This window comes from Engystomops pustulosus, chromosome 6 (genome assembly GCF_040894005.1).
Source record: "Engystomops pustulosus chromosome 6, aEngPut4.maternal, whole genome shotgun sequence".
NCBI lineage: Eukaryota > Metazoa > Chordata > Amphibia > Anura > Leptodactylidae > Engystomops > Engystomops pustulosus.
The window spans coordinates 95,104,265-95,131,328 of NC_092416.1; the positions used below are offsets into that span (position 1 = coordinate 95,104,265).

General features: G+C 41.0%; 1 protein-coding gene across 2 annotated transcripts in view; it reads left to right on the forward strand.

Annotated features, from left to right (window-relative positions):
* The window catches only part of CYTH2 (cytohesin 2), a 38,685-nt gene extending 12,143 nt beyond the window's left edge, over positions 1 to 26,542 (forward strand). The window contains exons 2-12 of one of the 2 annotated variants that reach the window (XM_072110428.1): positions 1,704 to 1,851; positions 2,805 to 2,871; positions 4,454 to 4,572; positions 6,359 to 6,439; positions 8,686 to 8,798; positions 10,425 to 10,573; positions 17,034 to 17,145; positions 19,178 to 19,254; positions 19,348 to 19,419; positions 19,514 to 19,668; positions 23,821 to 26,542. In XM_072110428.1, the coding sequence (XP_071966529.1) occupies positions 1,704 to 1,851; positions 2,805 to 2,871; positions 4,454 to 4,572; positions 6,359 to 6,439; positions 8,686 to 8,798; positions 10,425 to 10,573; positions 17,034 to 17,145; positions 19,178 to 19,254; positions 19,348 to 19,419; positions 19,514 to 19,668; positions 23,821 to 23,929 (1,202 nt within the window). In that variant the 3' untranslated portion in view covers positions 23,930 to 26,542. Of the gene's footprint in view, positions 1 to 1,703; positions 1,852 to 2,804; positions 2,872 to 4,453; positions 4,573 to 6,358; positions 6,440 to 8,685; positions 8,799 to 10,424; positions 10,574 to 17,033; positions 17,147 to 19,175; positions 19,255 to 19,347; positions 19,420 to 19,513; positions 19,669 to 23,820 lie in introns of both variants that reach the window. The other variant, XM_072110430.1, reaches the window with a different exon arrangement.
* Positions 26,543 to 27,064: the final 522 nt, after the last annotated feature.

Sequence of the window (27,064 nt, forward strand, 5' to 3'; positions counted from 1 at the left end):
TGCGGATTGCTATGGATCACAGTACAGAAATCGAGCTCTTCCATTGTAGAACATGGTAACAAAATCTTTTCATTGAGCCCTTCCATGTTCAGAAGGGTTTCTTTCGTGCTGCCCAGATTTTGTTTACACTAGTAACAAATGATACCGGCTTCTGCTCTGTTTTATCCATGGAATATGACAGAATATGGTTAACACATTTATGAATTTACAGTGACTGTAAATTATAAAGGCATGTGTATGAGATATTTTGTATATAGCATTCTGGTCTCCATATAATGAAGCACTAAGCGTTAAATAGAGCAGTTACAAGAGAAATTGTCTTCTATTGAAGCAGATGTATTTAGAACTCTTGTAACTATGGGTAAAACAAGAGAATGGGGGATTAAATGGGGATGTATCATTAGATAGGACCTTGTTGTACTGTATGATGAGAATTATACAATGACCTTGGCATTCAGTTACAAAAGTCAAAATGCACAATGACTTTCATTGTGCCTATTTCATACCAGCTGCAAAATCTATACACAAAAAAGTAGTTATTTCTCTAATGGGTAGTTAGAGATCTATGAGCAGAGCTTGTAGAATAGATTCTGCAGCCTTTTGCTAACTGTGTAGCGTTATCTGAAGTAATGGGCACAATCTAGAGAATGCTGAATACATAGTAGTGTAAGTAACGGTCACTACCCAACTGAAAACCAAAAATTACAATTATGCTTTCTTTCCATTTTCTTAATCCAACCGAAGCTGTGCAATATTCCTTATCCAGAATTTTTTTTCTCAATTTATATGAATCTTTCTGACCCCCTTCTCCTAAACAACTTTTTGCAGACCCTGTCTTCAGGTAATTTTCACCAAGCAGTTATTTATATTGGTACCGGCAGTCCCCAGGTTAGGTACAAGATAGGTCCTTGACGTTGTATGCAAGTTGGAACTGGTATATTTTACAATTGTAACAAAATCCATATATGGTTTTGTCCTACAAATATTGTCGTAGCCTGAAGATAAACAAAGACTAAAGCCAGAAGCACACAACCCTGGCCCGTCCGTGATCAGGGACTGTACACTGGTTAGATTTCATTGTTAAACCTCAGTGCCGAGGTTGGGACTCTGTCCACTATAGGCAAGCTCTGTGTAGCGCTGCCTAATCTGTGTACGCTATATAAAGGAATTATTATTTATTATTATAGTCCTTCCCCACCGAACAGCAGCGCTGACACTGTAATTATAGCTGTTCTGCGCTGTGTTAGCAGGGAAGAAGGGACTCCTTGCATCATATATCACTAAAGTGCTTCTAATCTCACCCTGTAGTTTTTCCATAAAATCCCACCAGCATACTCTTTGTGATCCATTGATTGCCACTGGTACTATGCTTTTAACTATAGTGTGCCACATGTTTACTAGCCTGGTTTTCCATTGGCAGGCTGAAAGGTCGCATCACTAACGTGGGTTTTTTTTTTCCCTGCTTCTTCGACTGCTGTGGCCACTAAATGGCCCAGCCAAGAGTGTCGGGAGACCGAGGAGCCAGAATATATATTTTTTTCCTTACTCCTACATAAATGGGGTTTTTCAGTCATGGCCTGTAAATCAGCACCGTAGATGTCTTCTGATGGTTATTCTATTAATCATTGGTTTTCCAGAGAAAAACTTGTATCCTCCAAACACAATAGATCTTGAGAATGTTTTCCTTTTTGCTTCCTCTTTAGTCCCAGCTGACCTGACTCCAGAAGAACGTATTGAGCTGGAGAACATCCGGCGCAGGAAACAGGAACTGCTGGAAGAGATCCAGAGGCTGCGAGATGAGCTGAGTGAGGCTATGAATGAGGTGGAAGGCCTGGAGGCCAATGAAGGAAGGTATGACTGCTTCACGAAGACCTGTGATGTCTTCTGTTCATATTTCTCCTATCTTTCTGACCCCATCTGATTGTGGGCTGTTGCTTGCTTATGAATATGTGACTAATCTGTCTAGTGTTATCACACATAAGATAAAAGGGGTATCCCTTGTGCGTTTCATTGTAGTACTTTTATGGGATCTGCACACATTATGTATTATGGCTATAAACTGGGTGTAGGCTGTGACCATTGTATTTCTCACCCTAGGCTGATACTCGATTCAATAGGTTTTCCTAGTTTTTTATGTTGAAATTGATTACCTCAGCTTATATCCCTGTTAATAAAAGTGACCTTATTGTGTATTTAAGTCAGCAATACTGTCTGGAGGGTTTTATTGTAGCGCACTGCTGTAAATTGTTTTAGAACAGTCTAAAGTTTGCTTCCCAATTGCAGATTATAAGATGCTCCAGTACCTCAGACAACACATCTTCTCATCTCTATTTTGCAATCCCCAAGTTCTTTTAACCTTTTGAGAATAGCAATTGGTGCTAGAGGCAGCTTCAGGGATAAGTGGTCAATATAAGTTAATTACTCCTTCCATGACCTTAATGTCCTTGTTAATTTTCGCAGTTCTGTTGTATGTTAAAGAAAATCTACCATCAGAATCAAGCATGGATAATCTAAGGACACTTACTTCACACAGTTATATCTTGAACGATTGCAACTAGAAACACAGTTCTGGTGGCGTATTAAATTGGAAAATCTGATCTGACCTCCAGAACTGTGTTTCTAGGTGCCACAGAAGAGCATCTAGCAATTTGAAGGGGCCCACTGTCATGACATGTTAACTGCACAGGGTATGTGCAGCTATGATATATATAATGTATGTAGCTGTTTGGAAGTTGTGAAAGCTTTAAAAGTACCCATACCTCTATGTTGTTCACAAAGTAAATCTTTTTTTATTTTCTCTACAGTAAAACTTTGCAAAGAAACCGGAAGATAGGAATGGGTAGAAAGAAGTTCAATATGGATCCTAAAAAGGTAAAACGGTACAAGCACATCAAATGGTCTTGATGCAGGACTATTAAACTTAAACCAACATTTCTGTAAATGTTGATGGTCTTATTTTTATGGCTGCTCTAGATGCTCAACTCATGGATCGATAGTGAGTTCCAATTCGCCTTTCAGAACCTGTCAGATTTAGTTAGTGTAGTGAGGAACCACTTCCTAATGGCACAAGAGTGAAAATTGGAATTGCCTGGTTAGAAAAATCTGAACTTATGCCAAGGCCTAGTTCACACCAGTGTCAGGCTACATTCACACTGTGTGGGGAATATTTGGGAATAAGTACATAATAATTTAGGTCGCCTTATTTGTTTTCTTTAGGTCAATTTATGTAATTCTTGTGAACACGTTGTGACCCGCTTGGAAAGCCATGGCTTTCTGTTTAAAAAAGCAGAGGAGTAACAAGACTCCAGGGGACCCCGGTGGGAACTGTGGATTAGGGCCCCAAATGCCTAAACCCTTGCTGCCCCCCCCTTCCTCCCGAACACTGAACTTGGTAACACAAACATATGCTACACAGACATATACCAACAACATTGTGCTGTGTGCAGCAGCCTCCCCTCTATTGACATATCCAGCAACCTCTCCTCAGCCAGTTAAATTAATAATTCAGTACATCCAGCGATCCCCGCAGCTTCCACTACTTCCTTGGGATCCTGTGTAGCAGCGCAAGCAGGTGCACGTCCTTCTGTGTGCTCTGCCTGCACACACTGTATCGGGTGGCCCCACCTGATGACATCATCAAGTATCCTCAGGCACAGCACACATGTCTCTGCATGTGCTTTCTTGTAATGTCTTACATGCATACAATTATTTTCTTCCCCGGTCATGGACCCACACTCTGTTGTCCGGAAGACTGTAGGCCCCCGATAGGCAGAGTTGCACCCCCTGCCAAAAGCACAATTTTACTTCATATTTGCTACACTTTCATAGTTTTTTACAGCTAGAACATGTCCCTGTTCACTTCTGTGTGGTCATGTACAAGGCTGTAGATTCCACGGCCTATGCATGAGCCAACTGCCTGGTCCATAGAAGATGAGTCAGGTCCTGTTCCTACCTGTACTTTAAGCAGATATGTCCATCTGATGGTGTAGTCTCTAGCTACCAACCTGACACTTTGGTAAACTACTGCCTTTAATAAACTACTCATATAGTGTTATGGCGTTTCAGTATAAGGCTATATTCACACTGCTGTTGCCCGCCCGTGCCGTAGCGGGCAACGGCAGTGCACGGGGAGAGGAGGAGGAGGTGAGCGCAGCTCACCCCCGCCCCTCTCCATAGCAACCTATGGCGCACGGCGCCGTATTACGGGAAAAGATAGGACATGTCCTATCTTTTTCCCGGGTACGGAACAGTACGGTGCCGCACATGTACGGCACTGTACCGCTCCCGTAGGGTGCCGTGCGCCCATTGCTGCCTATGGGGGACGTATATCGGCCGTATATACGTCCCCCCATACGGCAGTGTGAATGTAGCCTAAATCTGTATCTATATTATACAAATTGTGATAAATATATACAATATATATTTATTTACGTTTTTTTTTTTTTTCTTTCAGGGCATCCTCTATCTCCAGGAGAATGAGTTGCTAAGAAACACTGCAGAAGACATAGCTCGCTTCTTGTACAAAGGGGAGGGGCTGAATAAAACTGCTATTGGGGACTACTTAGGAGAGCGGTAACTTGTTCCTTATAAAACTATAGGCATACTTATTTTCATAACTGGGGGACATTTAACAGTGTTTGCGAATTGACCTGTGCAGAGTTATACATCATAGTATTTTGTGCCAGATAAATTAAGCTGACTGATAAATCTGGAGTATTTAACTCTGTAGAGTGATGCTTTAGATTAAGCTATTAGTTGTCAGAGACTGATTTTTCTGGCACCTGGGTTAGGCCACGGTCCCTTTTCACAAGGTCACACAAGTCTTAAAACTACCTAATAATGGTCTAAAACGCTTAATAAATGTGGAGCAATTCTGGCATACACAGATTGATAGGTCTGGACTATTGTGCTTTTATTGGAATTGCTCCTTTTTATGAAAGAATATTATATGAACTGGAGAAAAGTTCCTGAGGGACAAGCAGAATAAATTTTAACTGGACTCTTGGGAGAGAAGACAAAATTCCGGCTTGCGCTTTATAAATGTGACAATTAACAGCTCTCCCCTTTATCAGTGTGTGCACAAATGCTGTTTACACACAAAATTTTATGAATTTTTCACATCTGACCTCATAAAACAGCATTAAAAAGTGATCAAAAAGTAACATTTACCCTGACATGATACCAAGAAAAAGTACAGCTCAAGTGTGTTACAATACCTGATAAAGTATCACGATAACACTTTCTTTTCTTGAAGTGATTTGCAAGGAGAGCTTTAGAGTTTTATGACAGTGTAGTATATGTGTTTTAAAGGTTTTCCTAGTGATGTTAATATAAAATGGTACTAAACAGTATAATTTAGGGTTCATTTAGATGGGTGCTTTTGATGTCCATGTGTTATCCTTTTTTTTGCAGATGGCAAACAAACCCATTGTTTCCTATGGGTCTGTTTACTTGGCCTTTTTTTTTTCTTTTTTTTTTTCTCACACGGATGTGCAGACAGGAAAATTTACAGCATTTGTTATTTTGTCTCGCATGTGGACCACGTACATCCATAAAGTCAAAGGATACGCAAAAAAATGGACGGCACATGCATGACTTCCGTATGCAGACTTTTTTTTTTTTTTTTTTTAATCAAATGTTGCTGGGCAAGAAGTAGATTAGAAGACCATCAGTTTTTTTTTTTTGCATATGTGAAAATAACGGATGGCGTACGGACGTGAAAAAACGGGTACAATATGGTCTGAACACAGACATAGTGTTTTTTTTTTTTTTTTTTTTTTTTTCAGGTGAGCAGCGGACACGGCCGTCTGAATGACCCCTCATTTTTTGTCTTTTACATTTTAATTCTTTTAATTTAACTGTATTATATGCTTAACAATAATAATGTGATCTAAAGAGAGATTTCTGAGAAAATCCCTCTATAAAACAGTGCATTAAGCCTGTGTAACAGTGAAGCTCTTGGTTACATAATATCCTCCCATAGACGACCACTAAGCCCATAGCCTAGTAGATAGAGGTTTTGTATCTCAACAGCAGGTGGAGTGTAGAGGTTGTGGGTTCAAATCCTGGGCTGGGCAAAAAGTTATTTAATTGCATAATTTAAAGCCTTGTGTTTGGGAAGCCCTGGGAGATGTAGAGACCCATATATGGACTGATGGTGATATCTCCCTGATGACATGGTCCCTGCTCTGCCGCTAACCTAACACATCTCTCAAAAGTCTTCCCTGCCGATGTACCGCAAGTTACAAAAACCTGGTATTGAACCGTTCTAACACTGAGCATCAGAATTTCGATGCATCGTACAACCCTAATCTGCACTGTATTGTTTATTTCTATGTTTTGTTTTTTTTGTTTATAGGGAGGATTTCAATATTTCTGTTCTTCATGCATTTGTGGATCTCCATGAGTTCACGGATTTGAACCTTGTCCAAGCTCTCAGGTCAGTCTTTTATTATTTTCTCATTTCATGTGCAGATGTTGATACAGTCCACAAATCTTGCCAAGAGAAGGGGAACGGTACTGTTGAATAGGAAGTGGTAATTTCTGCCACAGAATAAGCAAGAGCCTTATTCAGGAAGCTGTAAACTTAGTAGTGGTGATCTATCTGCCTGTCTGAGATAGCTGATAACTATAAGTATGTTGTAGAAGAGGCTTGTCATATATGGGTTAACACTGGTTCAGATGTGAGTTTATACTTCTTCATTGCCAACAATTTCAAATAGTAGATCCATGTAATGTTCTATTTCTGTAGTTCACTTTAGACAGGGGTTGAGAACCATCTTTTTCTCACTTGTCATTGTCAAAAAGTCTTCTCTCCTCCTCTTCTGTAACCCTCCTGCAGATGGCAAACTAATGTGTTATAGCTTAGTGTATGTAGGAGACAGAGCTCTCTGCAATTAAGGGTACTTCCTTATTTTTTTTGCTTTTAATCCTACATCTGAAACTTCTGGGAAACTTTTCTTGCACCACCGCCCAGCCATGGGGTCACCCACTAGCTGTGGCAACCCCTCAATATTTTGTGGCGGTGAGGGGAAATTCTTTAGCGTGTTACTTAATATTTATTAATTCCTAAGGCTTGGCAATAATTTTTTGTTGTCCAGTCCCATTCTCAATAGTTTCAGTATTTGGAGGGACCTTTTGTGGGCTCTGTTTCACTCCTATTCCAAGTTCACATTCCATTTCCTGTCAGGCCGACAGTCCACACACTTGCTCATGTTTTGTTTTTTTTGGCTACAGTTGCCTAATTTAGGGCAATGCTTTGCAGCCTAATAATCCATAATTCTTTCTCCCAGCCATTTGAGCCAATCTGTGGGACTGCATATTTTGTTTCCACTCCCTTCTCTCTTTTTACGCTTTTTGACCCGTTTAGTCAGTTAGTGAGTACATTGATACTTGCCTAGATTTACATCTAGACTTGCATCTTCAGATCGCACTCTGGTGCCTCCTCTCGAATTGTGGCAAGTGAAGTTTCTATAATATACCGGCACTATGCCGGCTACACTCATGCGCCAGGAGCTCCGAATGTAGGCAAGTATAAATGTTTGTGCTTGTCAGGACTGGTCTCTGCCATTTTAACTAAAGATGTTGAACTCCCTTTACCCATCTCCCTCACATTCTTAGGAACTTGCATATCTTCATCTCCATGTTGTCAGGGTGCCTTGAGTCTATCTGTCTTGCCCTGCATTCAGGGAGTTTGATTCCCTCTTCTTCATTCCAATGAAATCTTGTTCAAGAATGTGAGCATCAAATGTGGCCATAACTTGTTTAGTTTAACTTCCCATCGTTCATAAGGTATGCAGAGTACTGCCGCTCCCAACTTGAAGAAGACCCCCTAGTAGACCTCTCTGTCCACTGTGACTTCTGGTGAACATAGCTTGGATTTTGCATCTCCACTCTTCCTCTAGACTCTGGGACCTTGAATTCCAAATGAAATGCAAAATTTACTTTAATCTGAAAACAAAACTCTGGACCAATGATCAATAGTCCAGTTCTGTTTCTCCTTGGCCCAGGTAAGACGCTTCTGACGTTGTCTATTGGAGCGTCCTGACACATGGAATGTGACACTTGTGGTCCATGTCCTGGATACGTCTGTGTGGTGGCTCTTGCAGCAATTCTCTCCTTGTGAATATCCCCCAGATTTTTTCATGGCTTTTTCTTAACAATCCTATCAAGGCTGCGTTTATCCCGGTTGCTTGTGCACCTTTTTTCTACTAAACTTTTTTTTTTTCCTTCCGCTCAACTTTCCATTAAAATGCTTTGATAGAGCTCTCTGTGAACAGCCAGCTACTTTACCAATGACCTTTGGTGGCTTACCCTCATTGTGGAGAGTGTTAATGACTGCCTTCTGGACATCTGTCAAGTCGGCAGTCCTCCCACATTATTGCGTTGCCTACTAAACGAGACTCAAAATGCTTAGGAAACCTTTTATAGGTGTTTTGGGTTACTAATTCTAATTTCTGAGATAATGACTTTTGGGTTTACCTTGGGTAAGCCGTAAACCTCAACATTAACAGATACAAACTCTTGGAGAAGATAACTCTCTTTTTAATGACACATTTGAGTTCCACCTTTTCCGTATAGGGCCCCATTCACACTATATCTGGCTGCACAGTTTGAGGTTGGAAATCAGTCCTTGTAGACCTCTGTAGATCTCATGTTATTGCTTTTTTTCCCCTCCATGTTTAGGCAGTTTTTGTGGAGTTTCCGTCTTCCAGGAGAAGCTCAGAAAATTGACCGCATGATGGAGGCTTTTGCTCAAAGATATTGTATGTGTAATCCAGGAGTGTTTCAGTCCACAGGTATTGAAATTGTGGTAATCTTTCCTTATTTAAATTGAAAAAGAAAGATGGGGTTCATTATATATATATATATATATATATATATATCTCAAGTTTTATTATAATTCTTAATAGTTCTGTTAGCTGATTATGCCTTCTGTATGGAAGCTTGTACACTGTAAGGGAACACTTCAAAATTCCTAGTTTTTATGCTGTCCTGGTCATCAGAGGGAGCTGAACTGGATCAAGACAGTACATCAGGTTAAGCTTTCTCTCCTGCTCTGCACATATTACGTAGTTCAGTATAGGCAGGAAGAGAGAGAGTAGTAGGAGAGCCTCACACAGCTTAGGACAGTGGTGGCGAACCTATGGCACGGGTGCCAGAGGTGGCACTCCAAGCTCTTTATGTGGGCACTCGGGCCAACGCCCCAGCACACCAGACATGACTCAAAGAATTTTCCTGCATTTTCAAGCACCTTAAAAGATGCTTCTTTGGCTTCTTGGGACTGTAGGAAGAGGGAGAATATGTAGAATTATCTTTGGAGGACGTCGTGCTGGCCCCACGATTCTCTGTGTACAGAGGGACACTGGAAAGAAGCTACAATGATGCAAATTTTCCCTCCCTCTTTCTACTGTGTGTGTGTCCTCGGGAGGCCGGTACAATTGAATGTTGTTGAAAGAGCTTTAATCTTTTTGCTTTTGCTTTAATTTTTGGTTGGCACCTCGTGATAAATGAGGGGGCTTTGGGGTTGCAGTTTGGGCACTCAGTCGCTAAAAGGTTCGCCATCACTGGCTTAGGAGGTCACTGAGGAAGTGGTCAGAGGTGTCTGCTAGTGCCCCATGATGGAAGAGTATATATGCACTACACAATTACTACGTGTGCTGGTTTCCAAACACAAGTATAAAAATCCAAGGGACAATCTATTAAAACTGTTGACAGTCTTGGTGTCTGATGATAAATGCAGTACTATTTGATTTTCCATTCTAACTAAACTAGCTATTTCTTACCTTCTTTAAGGTATTGTCTGACTTTATTAAAGGAAATCTACCATCACCAAATTAAGCATGATAAACCATGGGCACTTGCTGATAGATCCAGGCACGGTGACTGGCACCTTCTTATATTTGTTGTTCATGGCCTCTTTCCTTCTAAAATCAACTTTTAAACTTATCATAAAATTATCTTTTGTTATAGTGCAGCAACCTACCACTGCACTTTTACCACTTTCATTGGCATGATTTCAAAACTCGATTTTTGAAAGAAGGAGGCCTTGGATAACAAATATAAGATTACCACAGGGCTGAGGAGCCCTGTTAAAAAATGCCATTTTTTTGGAGCCATGCCCTTGTTCGTTTACATGGGCATGGTACCTCCACTCGGCAACTTCCAGCCGACGTCCAGAGTTTTTAACAAAGTCAGACAACACCTTTAATGCCTGAAAATAACCATGCAAATGGGGCACATTTTTGATGCATGGCTTCATATGCATCAGTTCTTTCCTAGGAAGCTTTGACAATTTTTCATACAAGTCGTAAAATTGTCTAAAACATTTTACATATAGGTGGTGTAAATAAAACCACAATTCTGCTGCCTTTTCCAAATATATCTCCCTCAAATTTGTTTATTTTGTTTGTTTTGTAATACAGATACTTGCTATGTCTTGTCTTTTGCGGTCATCATGTTGAACACTAGCCTGCACAATCCCAACGTTCGAGACAAGCCAAGCGTCGAAAGATTCATCTCTATGAACAGGGGTATTAATGATGGAGGTGACCTTCCTGAGGAACTGCTGCGGGTAAGATTTCTTATTTTGCAGAATTAATTTGCAAAATCTAGTTATTTAATCAACTAACTTAACTCTGTAAGGACCAGACTTCTTTCTACTCAAGCGCTATCTTTCAAATCTGATGTGTCACTTGTGTATTGTGGCTGCAATAGCTTCAGAACGCTTTAACTTGTCCAAGTGATTTCGAAACCCAAGAGTTTTTTTCATGACATATTGTACTGTTAATTTAATATCAAAGAAAAAGTTTTGAAACATCCAGCTCCATAAAAACAGATAGCTCCTTTATTAAAGGGGTTGTCCGAGAGTTCTGGAAAACAAACATGGCCGCCGGAGCAGCGCAGGACTCGTCTTCCGGCCGGCCGTTGCCGGCCACGCCTACCGATCCCTATTCACAGCATTGGGTATGTGGGCCGGAAGGTTGTCGGGTCCGGCCGGAAGCTGAGTCCAGCGCTGCTCCACTGGCCATGTTTACTGGATACCGGAGGGCACCGTAAGGTAAGTAGGACTTTATTTTTTTAAGCAGCCCTCTCCCGGCCACCTTTAGTTTTTTTTCAGAACTCGGACAACCCCTTTAATCTATTTGCAGATACATAGAACACATCAAGCAAAAAACCAACATGTTTCTGGTGTACTAGGCACCCTCACTCATGGCATCACTGACCATAACGAAAAAAGGTTTAAAACTAAACCTTTAAACCCTCCAATATAGACTCGTATACCTCATCCAATAACCCTTAATGGCCAAGTTTATCAGAATTAGATCTCTTTCATCCATACCCTGAAGACACTGATCATAGTGTCATATCTTGGATTAGTCAGCAGGGGAGCACAGGTCTGTATTGCATAAATTACTGAGCACATCAGCTCAGGTGACCCCGAGTGTCTCCAGTACTATTAAGTTAATAAAATAAATTCTGGAGCCTGGAAACTAGCTGAAAGAAGCAAGATCATCCCCTACACGTAACGAGCATGAGTAGCACCGTCTAACACCCCTAAAGCGGTGATAGATGTCCTTTAAAGACTGTTACCATATCGCTCCACAGGATCAGGACATTGTCGATGCATCTCAGCCAACTACCCACTTTAGATGTCCATCTTTCCATAGTCTTTTTGAAGAGTAGAAGCTCCTCCCATCAGCCCATAGTTTGCATATGTGGGGGCAGCAGGGCTCCCCATTGCGGTGCCTCTGAGCTGGTAGAAGATTCATCCACCAAACAGAAAGTAATTGTGTTCTTGGAGAAAGAGAACCGCGTCCACCATGTAGTTGATTATGCCCTTGCAAATGTGTCCCTTCATCTGCCATAATCGCCTTGTCATGCGAAATGGAGCTGTAAAGTGCTTCCCTTGCTAGAAAGGTGCCTGGAGATACAACAATGTAATCCAATTTTCTCAGGACATCCGTTGTACTTGGGCATTAAAGGGGTATTTCGGGAATATGAATGTCTGACACAAAAACGCATGATGTTATAAATAAATGAATATAACAAAACTCAATGTCATTAGTCACAAAATGGAGCTTAAACAGTTTGATTTTATGATTTACAAAATTTATGGCCCCTCTAAAGTATGCAGAGTTATCACCAAGATGGCCGCCACTGGAAACTACAAGTCCCATGGACCTTTAGTTCTCAGTAACTCCTCCTCTCTCTCTCTCATGCTTTGCTCCCAGTGATGGTGTAACAGACTGTCCTGCTCTGTTACCATAGTTATGTGTAACTGCCATCACTGCACATTGCATCACTAAGATCTCACCATAACACTGGCCATACAGGATGCACTGCAACCAACAAACTACAGCCAAACATAGTGGTGATCACATGACCTTCCCAGGCAGGTGCTGGACATGTGATGTGGACATGTGACCAGCGGCCATCTTCTGTCCTGCGTCTGCTCCGCACGTAGGAAATCAAAGGACTGATTAAAGGGCCAGTAGCACTTTAATTCTTCATTACAGTGTATGTCAGCAGCATTTTTCTGCTAAGGGAAGCAACATTTTAACCCCTTACCGACATGTGAAGTAATACTACGTCACATGCCGGGTGCATGGAGAGGACTCACGGGCTTAGCCCTCTCCATAGCCTGTAAGACTTTACTGCATATTACAGCAAAGGCTTACCGGTAACACCAGCACCGATCGCTGGTGTTTTCCCGCTGATCAAAAAGATGGGCCGGCGCTCCCTGTGACGCCATCGGGGAGCAGCGATCCATCACCATGGTAGCCTCGGGTCTTCCGAAGACCCGTGGCTACTTCGGGTTAACCTATTCATTACAATGTGCTATCAGCACATTATAATGTATTAGGAGTAAAATCCTGTAGTATGGCAGTATATGATAGGATCGTACAGACAACCTACGACAGTACCCTAAGGAGTCTGAAAAATAGTAAACATTTTTTAAAAAGTTTAAAAAAAAAAATTGTAATTAAAAAACCTAAACTCAAATCACCCCCCTTTCCCCAGAACTGATATAAATATAAATAGTAAAAATCATAAACACATTAGGTATTGCCGCGTCCGAAAATTCCAGATCTATCAAAATATAATAACTGTTTTTCACTGCGTTTATCCCCGTAAAATGGCACTTTTTTACCATTTTTAAAAAAATAACAAATACTATAAAAAGTGATCAAAAGGTCATACAGTCCTAATGATAACATTGTAAACGTCAGCGAAATCCGCAAAAAACTGCACCTCCCAAAGCTACGTACACCAAAGTTATTAGGGCCAGAAGATGGCAAAAAATTTTGTACAGGAGGTTTAATTTTTTAAAATGTATGAAAACATTATAAAACCTATACAAATTTGGTATCCCCGTAATCGTACCGACCCAAAGAATAAAGTAGACATGTCATTTGGGGCATACAGTGAAATCCGTAAAATCCAAGCCCACAAGAATACGGCACAAATGCGTTTTTTAACCAATTTCACTGCATTTGGACTTTTTTTCCCGCTTCCCAGTACACAGCATGGAATATTAAATACCACCATTTTGACATGTAATTTGTTACACAGATAATAAGCCATCACACAGCTCTGTACATGGAAAAATAAAATAGTTAGATTTTTGAAGGTGCCGAGTGAAAAATGTAAACGCAAAAACGAAAAAGGGCTGTGCCGTTAAGGGGTTAAATCACTAATTATACATATAAGCTTATATTTTTAGTACCCTTTTGTATATGAATTATGCTGATTCCTGGAATACCCCTTTAAGGCTTTATGTTCCTGTTCTATCAGGCTGTCGTTCAATAGCTTTTTAAAAATGTTATTTATCTAAATTGCAAAAATTTGCAATTTGATCAAGAACAATTGGCAAAAACATCTTTTTTTTTTTTGTCATTTGTCTAAAATGACAATAATTCCTCCTTTATCCAGTCTGATTATGGTATTTGATCTTTTTCTTATGATAACAGAATTTTTATTCAAATTGTTTGAGTTATCCATTGGCTGTATCTTGGATAATTCATTCACAAACGATTCCCCGAATGTATCTATGGTAGGGGATGAGGTTTTGCTCTTTTGTTTCGTGTCCCCCAATATTTTACATTTATAATGAACATGTGTATATGTAAATTTAAATTTTTTTTTAAATTGTGTTATAAGGAAAGGTGGTTGATTTGAACTTTTTACCTTTTTTATTTATTTATTTTTAAACCTTAGTCAGTGGGGACACTGGCCGGATCCAAGATGGTAGCTCCTATGGGACTTTGTCACTCAAGTGCTGCCATTGATTTTAATGGTGGCACTTAAAGGGGTTGGCCACCTTTCTACTAAATATTTAAGTACTCCTTTCCCGGGGCAGTCACCTTTATGTGACTGCCCCAGTGCTTGTAAGTGTTGCCCAATATCTGCCATTGATGTGCAAGCACCATACAAACTAACCTGCCAGCAGTAAATTCCTCCCTATTCCTGTCCATAAAATGTTATCCGTTACAGGGGAGACACGTGACCGCATCGTCCATAGCGCTGTCACAGTGCCCACTTCCAGCCGAACCATCCATACCTGTGTATAGTGTGCACGTCTGCACTGCTCCTGCCAGACACAGCTCCACATTGTACCTGACCTCCCTCCCCCGTGCACAGGGTCTGCAGCCTCTTATGTTCCTGATCCTCCTGTTCCTGGGCTGTCAGTGAGGAAGAGGGATAGACGGCATGGAGCAGGACACCACACGCAGCTTCCAAACTCAATGTCAGATTATCACACCTGAGATCTGAGGGCCCTGGACTACCGCCCATATGATGATCTGCCATTGACATCTCCTGCTACAAAGGCTCTGCGCTGCTTCCCTGGAGAAGAAATCCTGCTATACTGCATTGGTTGCTGTCTAAATCACAGTAGGGATAATACTTATAGCCCCATGTGTTTTGCAGGAGCCCACGCAGTTACTTCTTTTTGTATTTGTGCTGGTTGTTACTGGAAACGATAACAGGGGGTGACCGCTACTCCCCATTACCAAACAGATGCCAGTGGCCAGATAAACCTTAGCAGGAATGCGCACAGTGGTCAGGGAGGAATGGGGGGGTTTGTAGGCGCTGCTGGAAAAAGGAGCAGCTCTTGGTCACGCCCACCTAGCCATCTAGTGAACCATTGGTACTGTATTCAGATATTCTGTAGATAGGTAGCCAACCCTTTTAATGGTATGAGACTAGTATTTATACTGAAAGAGAAGAAAATACTTTTAAAACAAAGTAAAGCAAAATCGATCGCCATATATGAAACACTTGAGCACTTATGAAACCCAAGTGTGTACAAATAAAAATGACAGGTCTTTATGCCCCCCCCCCCCCCCCCTACTACTGCCACATGATCCGCAGTATCTGTGTGCTGGGGACACTGATAATGCTGACTTCATAGAGTAGAGTACTTTACTCGACTGTACATTACTGCACTTTAGTTGTGCCAGGTCTAAGAGCTGACCACTGTGAGGGGGTGGAGCCATAGGGAAGGGGCGGGGCTTGAATGCTGTGACATCACTGTATGTATTATCTGTGTACTGTTACCTCAGTGTGTGTTTTATCCCTGTAATGTGACATAACTGTTTTTATTAAAAGGTTACTTCCATCTGGGCATTCATGCTTCATTAATTTACCACATATATACATTTCTTCATTCGCAAGTTATTACAACAAATTACCTGTGTAAAGATAATTACCCATAAATGTTGCCGTGTTGTCCCTTAGAAACATGACTGGCAGCGGTGACCGCACATGTGCTGTTGAGCCCTGCCCGGCCAACTGCATTCAGGGTTCATTACCACAGGATGGCTGTGGGACTTACTTTTTCATATGCAAAAACTATTTGTTTCTTTGTGCAATAACTCCAACTGCCATGGTCATATACAAGGACAACATTCTCGTTTCTATTGGACACATGGCTACATTTATGGGAAATTATCTTCAGAGACCCTTTTTTAACATCCAGTTAAAAAAAATGTATGTGTGTGTCCATGCTGTCCATGCTGTAGAGAATACCCTTTAACTTTATACTGTGACTTCCCTGTGTGTACTTATCCATGTACAAGGATAAAACAGAGGGTGTCTTCACAGAACCGGGATGATACAGAGTGCTCTAACAATCACGGATGAATGCATCATGAGCGCCGTAGGAGCGCGCCCGCAATATTCACGCGGCACCTATCCCTACCTCTTTTACCCCATGGCTCCACCCCCTCATGACAGTCCTTTCCTAAAACTGGGGAGTTTATAACCACTTGTACTCTGCAGTATCTGTGTCACCAGCATATGATACAGTAGTTGAGGGTGGGGAAATGGTGAAGGCCCACTCCTCCTGACCACTGAAGGAGGCCCAAAATCGTGTCCCCTCTCTGCTTACCTTGTTATCCTGGCTCTACTTTCTATTTCTAATAGCTTGGAGTAGGTTGCACTATATTAGCATTACTGCCCTCAGATCCAGGCTACTACATGTACTGTAAGGTGAAGTGCACCAACTTTCTTCTGGCATGGCAGAGGGGCAGTTAAGGTGTGATGCAGGGCCCCTGTTACCCTGATAGAAGCAGCAATAGCAAAGCACAGGGGAGAGCATGTACTGTGCTCTGTGTGCTGCATGAGTCTGAGTGGGTGTGGCCAACAGCTAGCATAGCCTGTACTCTGTTTATACAGATGGAGCACGGATCTGTGCTAGCAATGGCAGAAACCTGCTATGTTTTAAGTCGCTGTGTACTTTTTACATACATTTACACCACAAACAATAAAGAAAATACATTAATAGAGTACATTATTATGTTTTACTATTAGAATTCATACTATATTAAAAAAAATAGTAAGTTTAGTTACAATTTAAGGATTTATTAACTAGTTTAGTTCTAGATCCTATCATGTTAAATTCCTTCCGGGAATGTTTTCATGTACTGGCTGACTTGTAAAGGTGATTTCTCATCACCTCAATTGCAGCTCATCTACCAGTTAAGCCCCTGGTGGTCAAGTTCATGTGTTAATGTGTTTTCCCCTTACAGAACTTGTATGACAGTATCAGAAATGAGCCATTTAAAATCCCAGAGGACGATGGAAATGACCTCACACACACCTTCTTCAATCCTGACCGAGAGGGATGGCTTCTTAAATTGGGTAAGCCCTGTCACCATGTAAAGTGCAATGAACATTTTATCTCATTCCTTTCGGCTCTTCTGTATCTTCCCTCTGCTTCTTTTGCCATCCTGTCACATCCCTCTGGAGCCATTTAACATAAATCTGATTGAGTTCAGAAGTCTAAGCCATTTGTACTTTCAGAAAACAGATTCATATTCAATAAATGACAAAGATTAAACTAGTCTGCTTCATTAATACATTCTTCAAAAATGTGGGCCAGAAGTTATGAAAAATATATGTAAATAATTACAATAGAAGCAGCGAAGCAGTAGAATTGGTTTTAAACTTTTTTTTGCTTTCACAGCTTAAGGCTACATTCACACGACCATCGGGGGACGTATATACGGACTCCGTATATACATCCCCCGTAGGCTGGCAATGGGTGCAGGGAATGGTACGGTGCAGCACACATGCAGTACTGTACCGCTCCGTACCCGGGGAAAAGATGGGACATCTATATGGGCCGTGCACCATATATTTCTATGGTGAGGGGCAAGAGCGAGCAGCGCTCACCCCCTCCTCCTCTCCCATGTGCCGACGTGTGATTGTAGCCTAACTGTCATATGTTCAGCTTTACTTTTTCTTTAACTTGTAAGAAAACATGAAGATTATTTGGTAGACCCACATTCAGATAGTATTAGACTTCCAGGTTTCCCATATATATATATAATATTTCTATTTCTATTTCTGGGGGAAACATTTCTAGCTTTTATGGGACAATACAAACACAGAGTTCTTTGTGGACACCCAAAAACCTTGCCTGTAAATGTCTGTACTTTGCTTTTATGGCTCCTGATAGTCAAGGCTTTGTCAGGTTTCTTTGCTTAATACTGAATGCACACAAAATGCTCTGTGGCTAGAGGATGTGTATGAACCTCGATTTCTACCTTTTGTTTATGTAACTTATTTTTTTCCTTTTCTTTCTCCTCACTTGCCTGCCTGCCTGCCCTCTCCTACCCTCTTGTATTCCTCATTCTTTGTCTTTGCCCCCACTTTTTTTATTATTATTATTATTCTATACCTTGTGTGTTCGGCCGCTGATGACACTTGCTCTACGTCTTCTTTCAATAACTCTTCAGGAGGTAGGTAGAGCTCAGCATTTCTTCTTCCATCATAATAGTTGTATGTGTAGGAAAACTGTGCGCAGCAATCACTGCAAGTGATTACTTTTTTATTTTTATTAATTTCTCTAGCAGGGGTCTATTGTTTAATCTAAGCCTGTAAAATCAGAGCAGCCTCTTCCAATTTTATGCCTTTCATTGTATGCATTGTTGATTAGTATGCATTGTAAGAGCCACTTTTACACAACCCCTGTGACTGCAGATGTTGGTTACATTAGATTTATCACAAAATGTGCACCACTTCTGCTCTACAGCACTCCTTAGGTGTTACAGTACCATAAATTACATTGGCATACAACAATTCCTAAAAATCCTTGCACGAGTGGCTTACTATACTGAACAAGGTTCTCTCTGCATTGAATATTCTCACCTTCCTAGTATTGACCATTGATGCCAAGTAGAATCTGTGATCTATGCAGAAACCTTTCAGTAATGGTAAGGTCCCCTGTGAAATGACTGGCTGTTGCTAGGACAGGAAATTATTTTTATAACTGATATCATGTAGCTGTCACCCATACATTGTATAGCATGATGCAGGAATATTATGGGCTTAGATTTTGTGATGACTCCTTCTTAGGTTTTTCAAATCTGCTTTCATATCGACTATTTGTAAAACTCCATATCTTAAATCCTTCTCCACAACAAATTACTAAAATAGTTCACACTTCATTTCATGATGCATTAGTTTTGTCTACGGATCAACAATCACTTGTGGCTCTTGTTCTTGTACCTCCATCGGTTTATTGACTGTTCACTTCACATGTTGTTTCTGTGGCTTTTTTCTAGATGGCTGAGTTGGTAATATGTATTGTGTACACTGCAGCTCTCCTTTTACATATACTCTCTAATTCTTCTCTATTATCCCCCTCCCCACATATAACCTCTTACAGGTGGCCGGGTAAAAACGTGGAAAAGGCGCTGGTTCATCTTAACTGACAACTGCTTGTATTATTTTGAATATACCACTGTAAGTTAATTTAGCGGGGGGGTTGTTTCTTTTTTTTTCTTATGTGGCAAAAACCTTTTAAATAAACTTTTATTACTGTTGGCTACTACTTAGGATAAAGAGCCAAGAGGCATCATCCCACTGGAGAACCTCAGTATTCGTGAAGTCGAAGATCCTCGGAAACCGGTGGGTTATGATACCTGTGAGTGCCAGTTTTTAAATCATATTTAGAATTTGTAGCTCATATATCCTTTTTTTTTTTTTTCCTCCAAATCTCAAGAATTGCTTTGAACTCTATATACCGAACAACAAAGGACAACTAATTAAAGCTTGTAAAACAGAGGCGGATGGGAGAGTAGTAGAAGGCAACCATAACGTTTATAGAATTTCTGCCCCAACTCCAGAAGAGAAGGAAGAATGGATTAAATCTATACAGTAAGTGCTCGCTTTTTAAATGAATGTTTTGTCCTCCTAAAAGGCCGATATCATTCATGTAAAGGGGTTGTTCGAGTCTTTTCAAAAACATCTATGTGGCCTGGAGGGAGCTGCTTCTAATTATAAACCTCTCCTGCCAGTGCCCCTGTTTGTTTACAGGAGCATGGAAGCTGTGCAGCTTCAGTGTCTTAGTAAACAAACGAAGGCACGGACCAAAGAGACAGAGGCGGGGAAAGAGGGAGGGACTGCCGAGTTAAGTACAGTTTTTTTTTTGTTTTTGTTTTTTTTAAGCATCCCCCTTCCTGGCCACATAGAAGTTTTTAAAAAGTCTTGGAGAAACCATTTAACAATGTTTTAGGAGGCCGACACTAAGCCAAAAAAAACCTACCTGTAAAGTAAAGTGGTTATTGGCTGTCCTGTCCACTCCCCCTTCCTCAGAATATACTCATAAATGAGAAAATAGCTGCTGGTTTCTGAAGATGAAGTGAGTACTCTTATTCAAGTATTAACTCTTTCATCAATAAGAAGCGGTTCTATTAATAGTAATTCCTCTTTTTTGGCAATCTGGGGCCCACTTGTTCTTTACATTAATCCCATCATGCGGCAGAAAGTTTGGGTCATCCTGGGGGAGGCATAAGGAATTATCCACAAAATGAATACATTTTTGTATGGCTACGAATCGGGGTCTAGGCATTGTGTGGTACAGTGGGCAGTAATACAGAACATTCGTGAACAAATGGGACCTTTTATTGATGGCTTTTTTGTAAGGCCCATATTAAAAACAAGGCCCCAGTACTTTAAAGGGGGTTATCCCAGTTTTAAAAATTACTGAGGGCCGGGTCGGTATGTACACCCGGGTCTGTGTACACCCACCTGTCACAGCAATCGTCAGCAATGGACCGCTGCTATTGGTCCATTGCCGGTGACTGGGGAGTGTAGGCTATCCATGACTGCTGATCTCCCTGTTCCCAGACGCTGCCTGTAAAGTGAGACCGGGAACCTCCGTTCCTGGCACTGATGCAGTAACTAGTGGTTCTGTATAGAAATGGCTGATCATGGACACTGGACCAATAGCAGCGGTCCATTGTCAGCTGAAACTTCCCTGCTTGCCATCTGTCCCAACTGACCTCCCCCCTCCTGGACACTGTCAGTACTGACAGAGGATGTTCTAGTCCGTCTTGGTGCAGTAATTAAGCACTCACAAGGACCTATTATAACATCTAGGTCCATGTAGGGCTAAACTCCTTAAATGTCTTTTGATACCGACTAAGAATTCTGTTCAAAGGAAACCTATCATTTGATTTGATGTATTATGAAGCAAACATACCTTGAGAATGCTGTAGCTGCACTGATGCAGTATCATATCTTGGTTAATCCCTGAGCTGAGTGGTTTTGCTGAAAAAACAATTATAACATTCGGGACCTTGGGAAAGCTGGGACAGCATGGCTGCCAAGATAAACACATTACACTTGGGAGTTTGGAATTAGAAATGGTTGTAAGTCAAGCATGACTAAGCATGACAAGTCAAGCACTAATCAACCTGAGCTGGATCACTTATACACAGAGCTGGGGAATGGTGCAGCAATTGATTATTCTGTCTGGCAGAGAGAAAGTGATTGCATCATCTGCTGCAGAAGGGCTCTGGTGGTTGTTACCAGAGTGTGTCACTTCTGCAGCTTCACAGGTTGTTTTTATAGTCTGCAGCCTGTGAAGCTGCAGCGCGGAGTGGCTCTGTTAACACTCCCAGGAACCCTTTAGGGTCATAAAAACTTGATTTTAGATGGAAGGAGGCCATGGTTAACAATTGTAAGTCTACGAGTTTCACTGGTTTATCAGCCTTGATTTTGATGATAGATTTTCTTTAAACTGAACCTGTCATATATTTTTACCCCACTAAACCAGCAACACCATCAGGTAGGCTATGAAATGTCCTTTCCAGAATTCCCTTCCAGAAATATCACCTGTTGGCCTAAAGCAGTGATGGCGAACCTTTTAGAGACTGAGTGCCCAAACTACAACCAGGACCCACTTATTTATCGCAAAGTGCCAACACAGAAATTTAATTTGTGATTTATACTTCCTTCTCTGTCACAGCTTTCATTGATATCAGCACCTGAGGACACCAGTAAAGCAGAAAATAGAAGAAATTTGGATGATCATTGTAGCTTCCCTCCAGGGTCCATAAACAGGAACCAGAACAGAAGCTACAATGATAATCCAGATCTGTCCTCACCTTCCCACTCCTCCAGTAGTCCCAGGTAGCACTGTCACTTTAAAATAGCTCTGTGCACAGCAAGTCCTGGGCTGCCTGGGGCTGCAGGAAGATACCTGGAGTTATCTCTGGTGATGGCCTGAGTGCCCACAGAAAGGGCTCTGAGTGCCACAGGTTAGCCACCACTGGCCTAAAGTATTTCCTCCTAAATCATATGAAAATAAGCAGAAAATCTCTTTTGCCATAGGTGAGTCCTCTATACCTTTACATCAGCTAGAACCACGGTTCTGGTATCGGATTAAATGAGAGAATTCAATCTTTAAACCTGTATCAGGTGATCTTCAATTATGGGTAGATAAATTCATAGGAATGCAAACCATAAATACATAGGTGGAGATTTATCTCTAGTTGTATGTAGTTTCTTGGTGTATAATTTTCACACATTTTTGCAGAGACATTTTCAAAAGAACTCAAAATGAATCACAAAACTACACCACGTAGGAGGCGGTGTATGTGGGTCCTTCGCTACTACATCTGGTGCATGGTAGTGATGTATGTTGATAGTAGCCCTTGAAATTATTTAAATATATACAAGCACCTAAAATAAAATAACTAAACAGGAAGGTGGATATGAGTGATCTCTCTATCTATGTACAAGGACGAGACTGGCGCAAAAATTAAGAGTGACATCATGAGATCTAAACGCATGAATTGATTCAATATGGACAGAATGCAGGTTCATAAGGAGGAATTATTAGGGTACATGCAGTATATAGCATAGAGCCATGGCAGGTATGGGTGGGTGCCCTGGGCCTTCAGCCTCCAATGGGCCCACCCATATCCCGGCCCCATATGAAGATCTGCAAAAATACTTGATTGATTGGGCAGCAAAGTAGTCGGTTGTTGTTGCTCAGGTAGACACCATGGACACAGGATTGTGGTTGCTGTTATGGTTTTGTAGAATAATGGCCAGCTATTTGTTGACATAGCCGTGCGTGGTAGGGCTGTGGGAGTCATAGCTGCAGTTTGTAGTGTTTGGGCTGTCAGTGTTGGTGCAGTCTGAGTTGGAGACAGCACGGCTGCAGCTTGTAGGCTTGTTGCAGGCATGGAAGGGGACTGTAGGGTTGGTGCTTGCACAGCTGTGTCCTGAATATTTGGGACGGTCAGTCTCTCCTGCATAATTTCATGTGTTATTGCTGCTATTTGTACTCTGTAAGCAGCCTGCATGTTGCTGGTTTACAAATCGCAGTCAGGTCTGTGTGCAATTTTTACCACAGGGTTTAAACATTTTTAATTTCAATTGCCTTTATCCCGCCTTTCTCCATGTTTTATTTGTCTCCATCTTGCACAGTTTTAATGTTTTCGGTACCAGCAAATTTCCTGTGCAAAAACATCCCAAAAAGTCAGAATTGTGCCTGCGTGCGGCTGTCGATTCATACAGAGCACGCACAGCTGATACTCGCATCGGAAGGCATGTAACACTCCGCATACACCGGACTATAAATCAGACTGTCAGAAACACATACACGTCTGCATAAAACCACTGCCTAAAGATAAATCTCCCTCATAGTGTGCATTTGGTTAATACCAGCTCACAGAACCACAGGTGTGATACAATTTGGAAGAGGAGACTCTCTCCTTTTATTAGAACCATATTTAGAAGTACCGTAAAACCAAATATATTGTTATCTGAAATGGCACCACCACTTCAGCCTCTCAGCCAGACTCCTCTCGTCAGAGGCTGGAAGGAGAGCATTTCTAGTACCATGGTTCGGATTAAATATGAGTATTTTTTTTTTCAAAGCTAGATGTACAGAAAGTGAAAGAAATATGTGCGATCTTGATCTGCAATGTTGTCCCATCTGATTCTTTGTCACATTTATATATTTAGTATATTGAAATCTGCTCTAATTTGGTTAACATGCCATCTCTTCTGTAGGGCTGCAGTGAGTGTGGACCCCTTCTATGAGATGCTAGCTGCCAGGAAGAAAAGGATCTCTGTCAAGAAAAAACAGCAGATGCAGCAACAGCAACAAGAGCAGCCCTAAAAGACTTTGGTATTCTGGGCAAAGAACTTCCTCTGGCTTATAACCACTTCTGAGCACTCCATTGCCATGGCTGGCGTTGATTGCCGCTGCTCATGGGTAGCGTACAATGGAATCAAGAACTTGTTTGCACTGGATGCCTAGTGTATTTACTAGAGCATAGCTGAATATGATCTAGCCTCCGTCATTTCAAGCCTGTTCGCAGTGTTTATAGAGTACAGCTGTATCAAGGACTTTTTGGATTTTGACTCCTTTTCCCTTCTTATAAATAAAAAAAAAAAGTTAATTTAACTCTAAACTTATTAGACAAAAACGTGATGTGAAAAAGTGCATGAAAAAGCAATATGACTCACAACTTTTCCATTGCCATAGCACAGGCCTTACATTTCTCCTAAAACTTACATTTCATATTTTACTAATATTCTGTCAGCTAGTCCTCCATGGTTGGTGATACTGGCCCATATGAGAGCGTCTGGGTGTTTTGTTATGGGGATAGGGGAAAAAAATTGTTCCAGCACCAAAAAAATTAGTTGCATATTATTTAGTTTGTCATTTTAATGTGTAACTAAAAATTAAAGGCTACTGCCAACCCAAACGGTGACCTGTTTCGAGCAAAAAAAATGATAGCATGCCCTTAATCTTTGGGTTTTTTTCCCACAGTATTTTGCAATGGCTTGGGTTGCTCATAAACTAGGTAGGCATTACTCTTTCTATGAAACAAAGCAGACCCTTATGGAAAAGCATATGAGTTTGTGTCTATATTTAGTCCATTTTCTGTTGCTGGCAGCTTGAAGAAAAGATAAGTTTAAGAGTAAATTCAGACAGCCGGTTGAGCGGGCAAACCGCTGTGCACTGGAGAGGAGGAGAAGGTGGTGATCCCTCCCCCCTCCAAAGAGAAAAGCACAGACACAGCCGCACACACTGAGAAAGATAGAGCATGCTCTATCTTTTCCCTGTGTACGGTGCGGAAAAGTGCCATACATGTGAGGCACCGTACTTCCGCTGGGCCGCAATTGCCGTCTATTAGGACCTTTATCCCATCTGAATGTACCCTTAAGCCGTAGAAGGACAAAAACTACCCAGTCAATGGATGTGATGGCTTCTTTTTAACCACAGCAGATAATATATGTAAAATTAAAGCATTACTAAACTTTGAACCAAAATGCATAGAAAAATAGTGCAGATGGTAAGAGAACATCCATTTACTTTTTATAAAGAGGCATCTCCAGCACCATCAAGGCAAATAATGATAACCTCCCTGCCCTTTTCTATCTGTGTACAAAATGGAGAAGAAGCTCAGATACACTGCTGGCTGCAGTAGAAGAAAGGAGCAAAACATGAGACCTAGAAAATATTTTTTTAAAGGGGTTATCCACTTTTTGAAAATTGTATAATCTAAAATTAATCAATTTTTGCATGTATACATTCTGTATTAATTCCTCATAGATGATGGCAAGCACAAATCTAGAAAACTAACAGCAAGGTCATGTGATGTCAAACAGATACACGGCTCGTTATAACACACAGCTCTGATTATTGTCTGTGATATAACAAGCTGTGCATTTCTGTGAGATCACTTGACCAGGCAACAGATTTAATCTCTGGCTGATGAGGTAAAATACAGGAGGCTTCCCTTTATATATAAAGAAAGCAGAGTAGAACTATTAATAGATATATTTTGGTAAATTACCTAATATTCTGCACTCCAAACTTACACGTTACAAAAAAAATTAGGAGAAGTGTCCAACCCCTTTTAAAACCATTGCAAAGTTAACTATTATCACCCGGGCTATAGTTTTCCAAATATAAACCAATGACCTCTAGTCTCCTTCTTTTACGTAAAGTGTCTCTGTGCTTTATGGAATAATAGATGCCATTGGCAGAAAAAAATTTCATTCTTGACGTTGTATTGTGCAATGTGACTTTAATTTGATCTGCTATAGAGGTGTCAAACCTAAAGTCTGCAATAATTTACACAGAACAACAATCTGTTTGCAGCCATTTTAGGCACTGAGGAAGCCATTTTTTTTCCCATATTTCCCGGTCTGAAAACCTCTACAAATATTTTCATACATATGTGTGCTATCAGCTTTTCTAAGTAGCTGCAAAAGTTTAGTTGCCCAAGATTTAATTCTCACAGGAAACGGAAGAGTCCTTTAGGTGGTTAGTACATTTTTACAGCAGATTGAAGCCACTTGTGCACCCTCTTTGTGCCACGATGTCGATAGGGTCCGAAAACACTACAGTGGGATAAAAGGTGCCGTCTCATAATAACACTAACCGTGCATGCATTTATCCTGATCATGCAACGATCCAAAAAATGGAAACAGGTTTTTTGGATATGTTTAGGGGGCATTAACCATGTTTCAGTTTGTAATGTAACAGTTTGGCAGGTTGTTTAAATGTTGTGCCAAAATGGGGTACACTGTCCTGTGCTCCTCTGCACTGTGCCTGTCTGTCGGTCAAAAAAGCTGTGAAAATAATTCAGGACTGAATACCTCATCTTTGAAGGGGTAGAATTTGGGATTATTGAATTGGTATTTTGTTTGTTTGTAAGTTTTTTTTCTATTTAATATATCATACACAAATATGTTAATAAAAATAGTAGTATGAGAACGTTTTGTGTCTGGCTCACTTTTTTTTTTATTTCTAAAATCATTAACTATGTATTGTGCTTTTTAGACACACATTTCCTCCTCGGCACTGTGCTGCTGTTCCACAGGAGCACCCAAATGCATTCCACAGCCATTCCGCTAATCTGCTGGTTACTTGTGTGTCCTATGCCACTGCCGGGTGGCACAGATCAGCCTTTGCAATATAATAATGCCGTTATTAAGACCTATCAAACCTGGAGAAAGTATTCTTTAGCGCTGTATTATGATTAATGTAGACTGGCATTTGACAATGCATTACACATCCATTGTTGCTGGGCAACGCATTGCCTATTTGACTACCGATATGTCATTTCCGGTCTGTGACTGCCTCCGGTTTTTGGACGTGACTGAATGCTGAGTGTGTACCTTGGTGTAAGCTTACTGTGGGCATCTAAGCCCTGAGGAAGGTTCCGGAGGGAGATGATACATGTGGAGATGATACACCTCCCATTTTGGACGAATGTCCACCGAATGCCTATTCCTA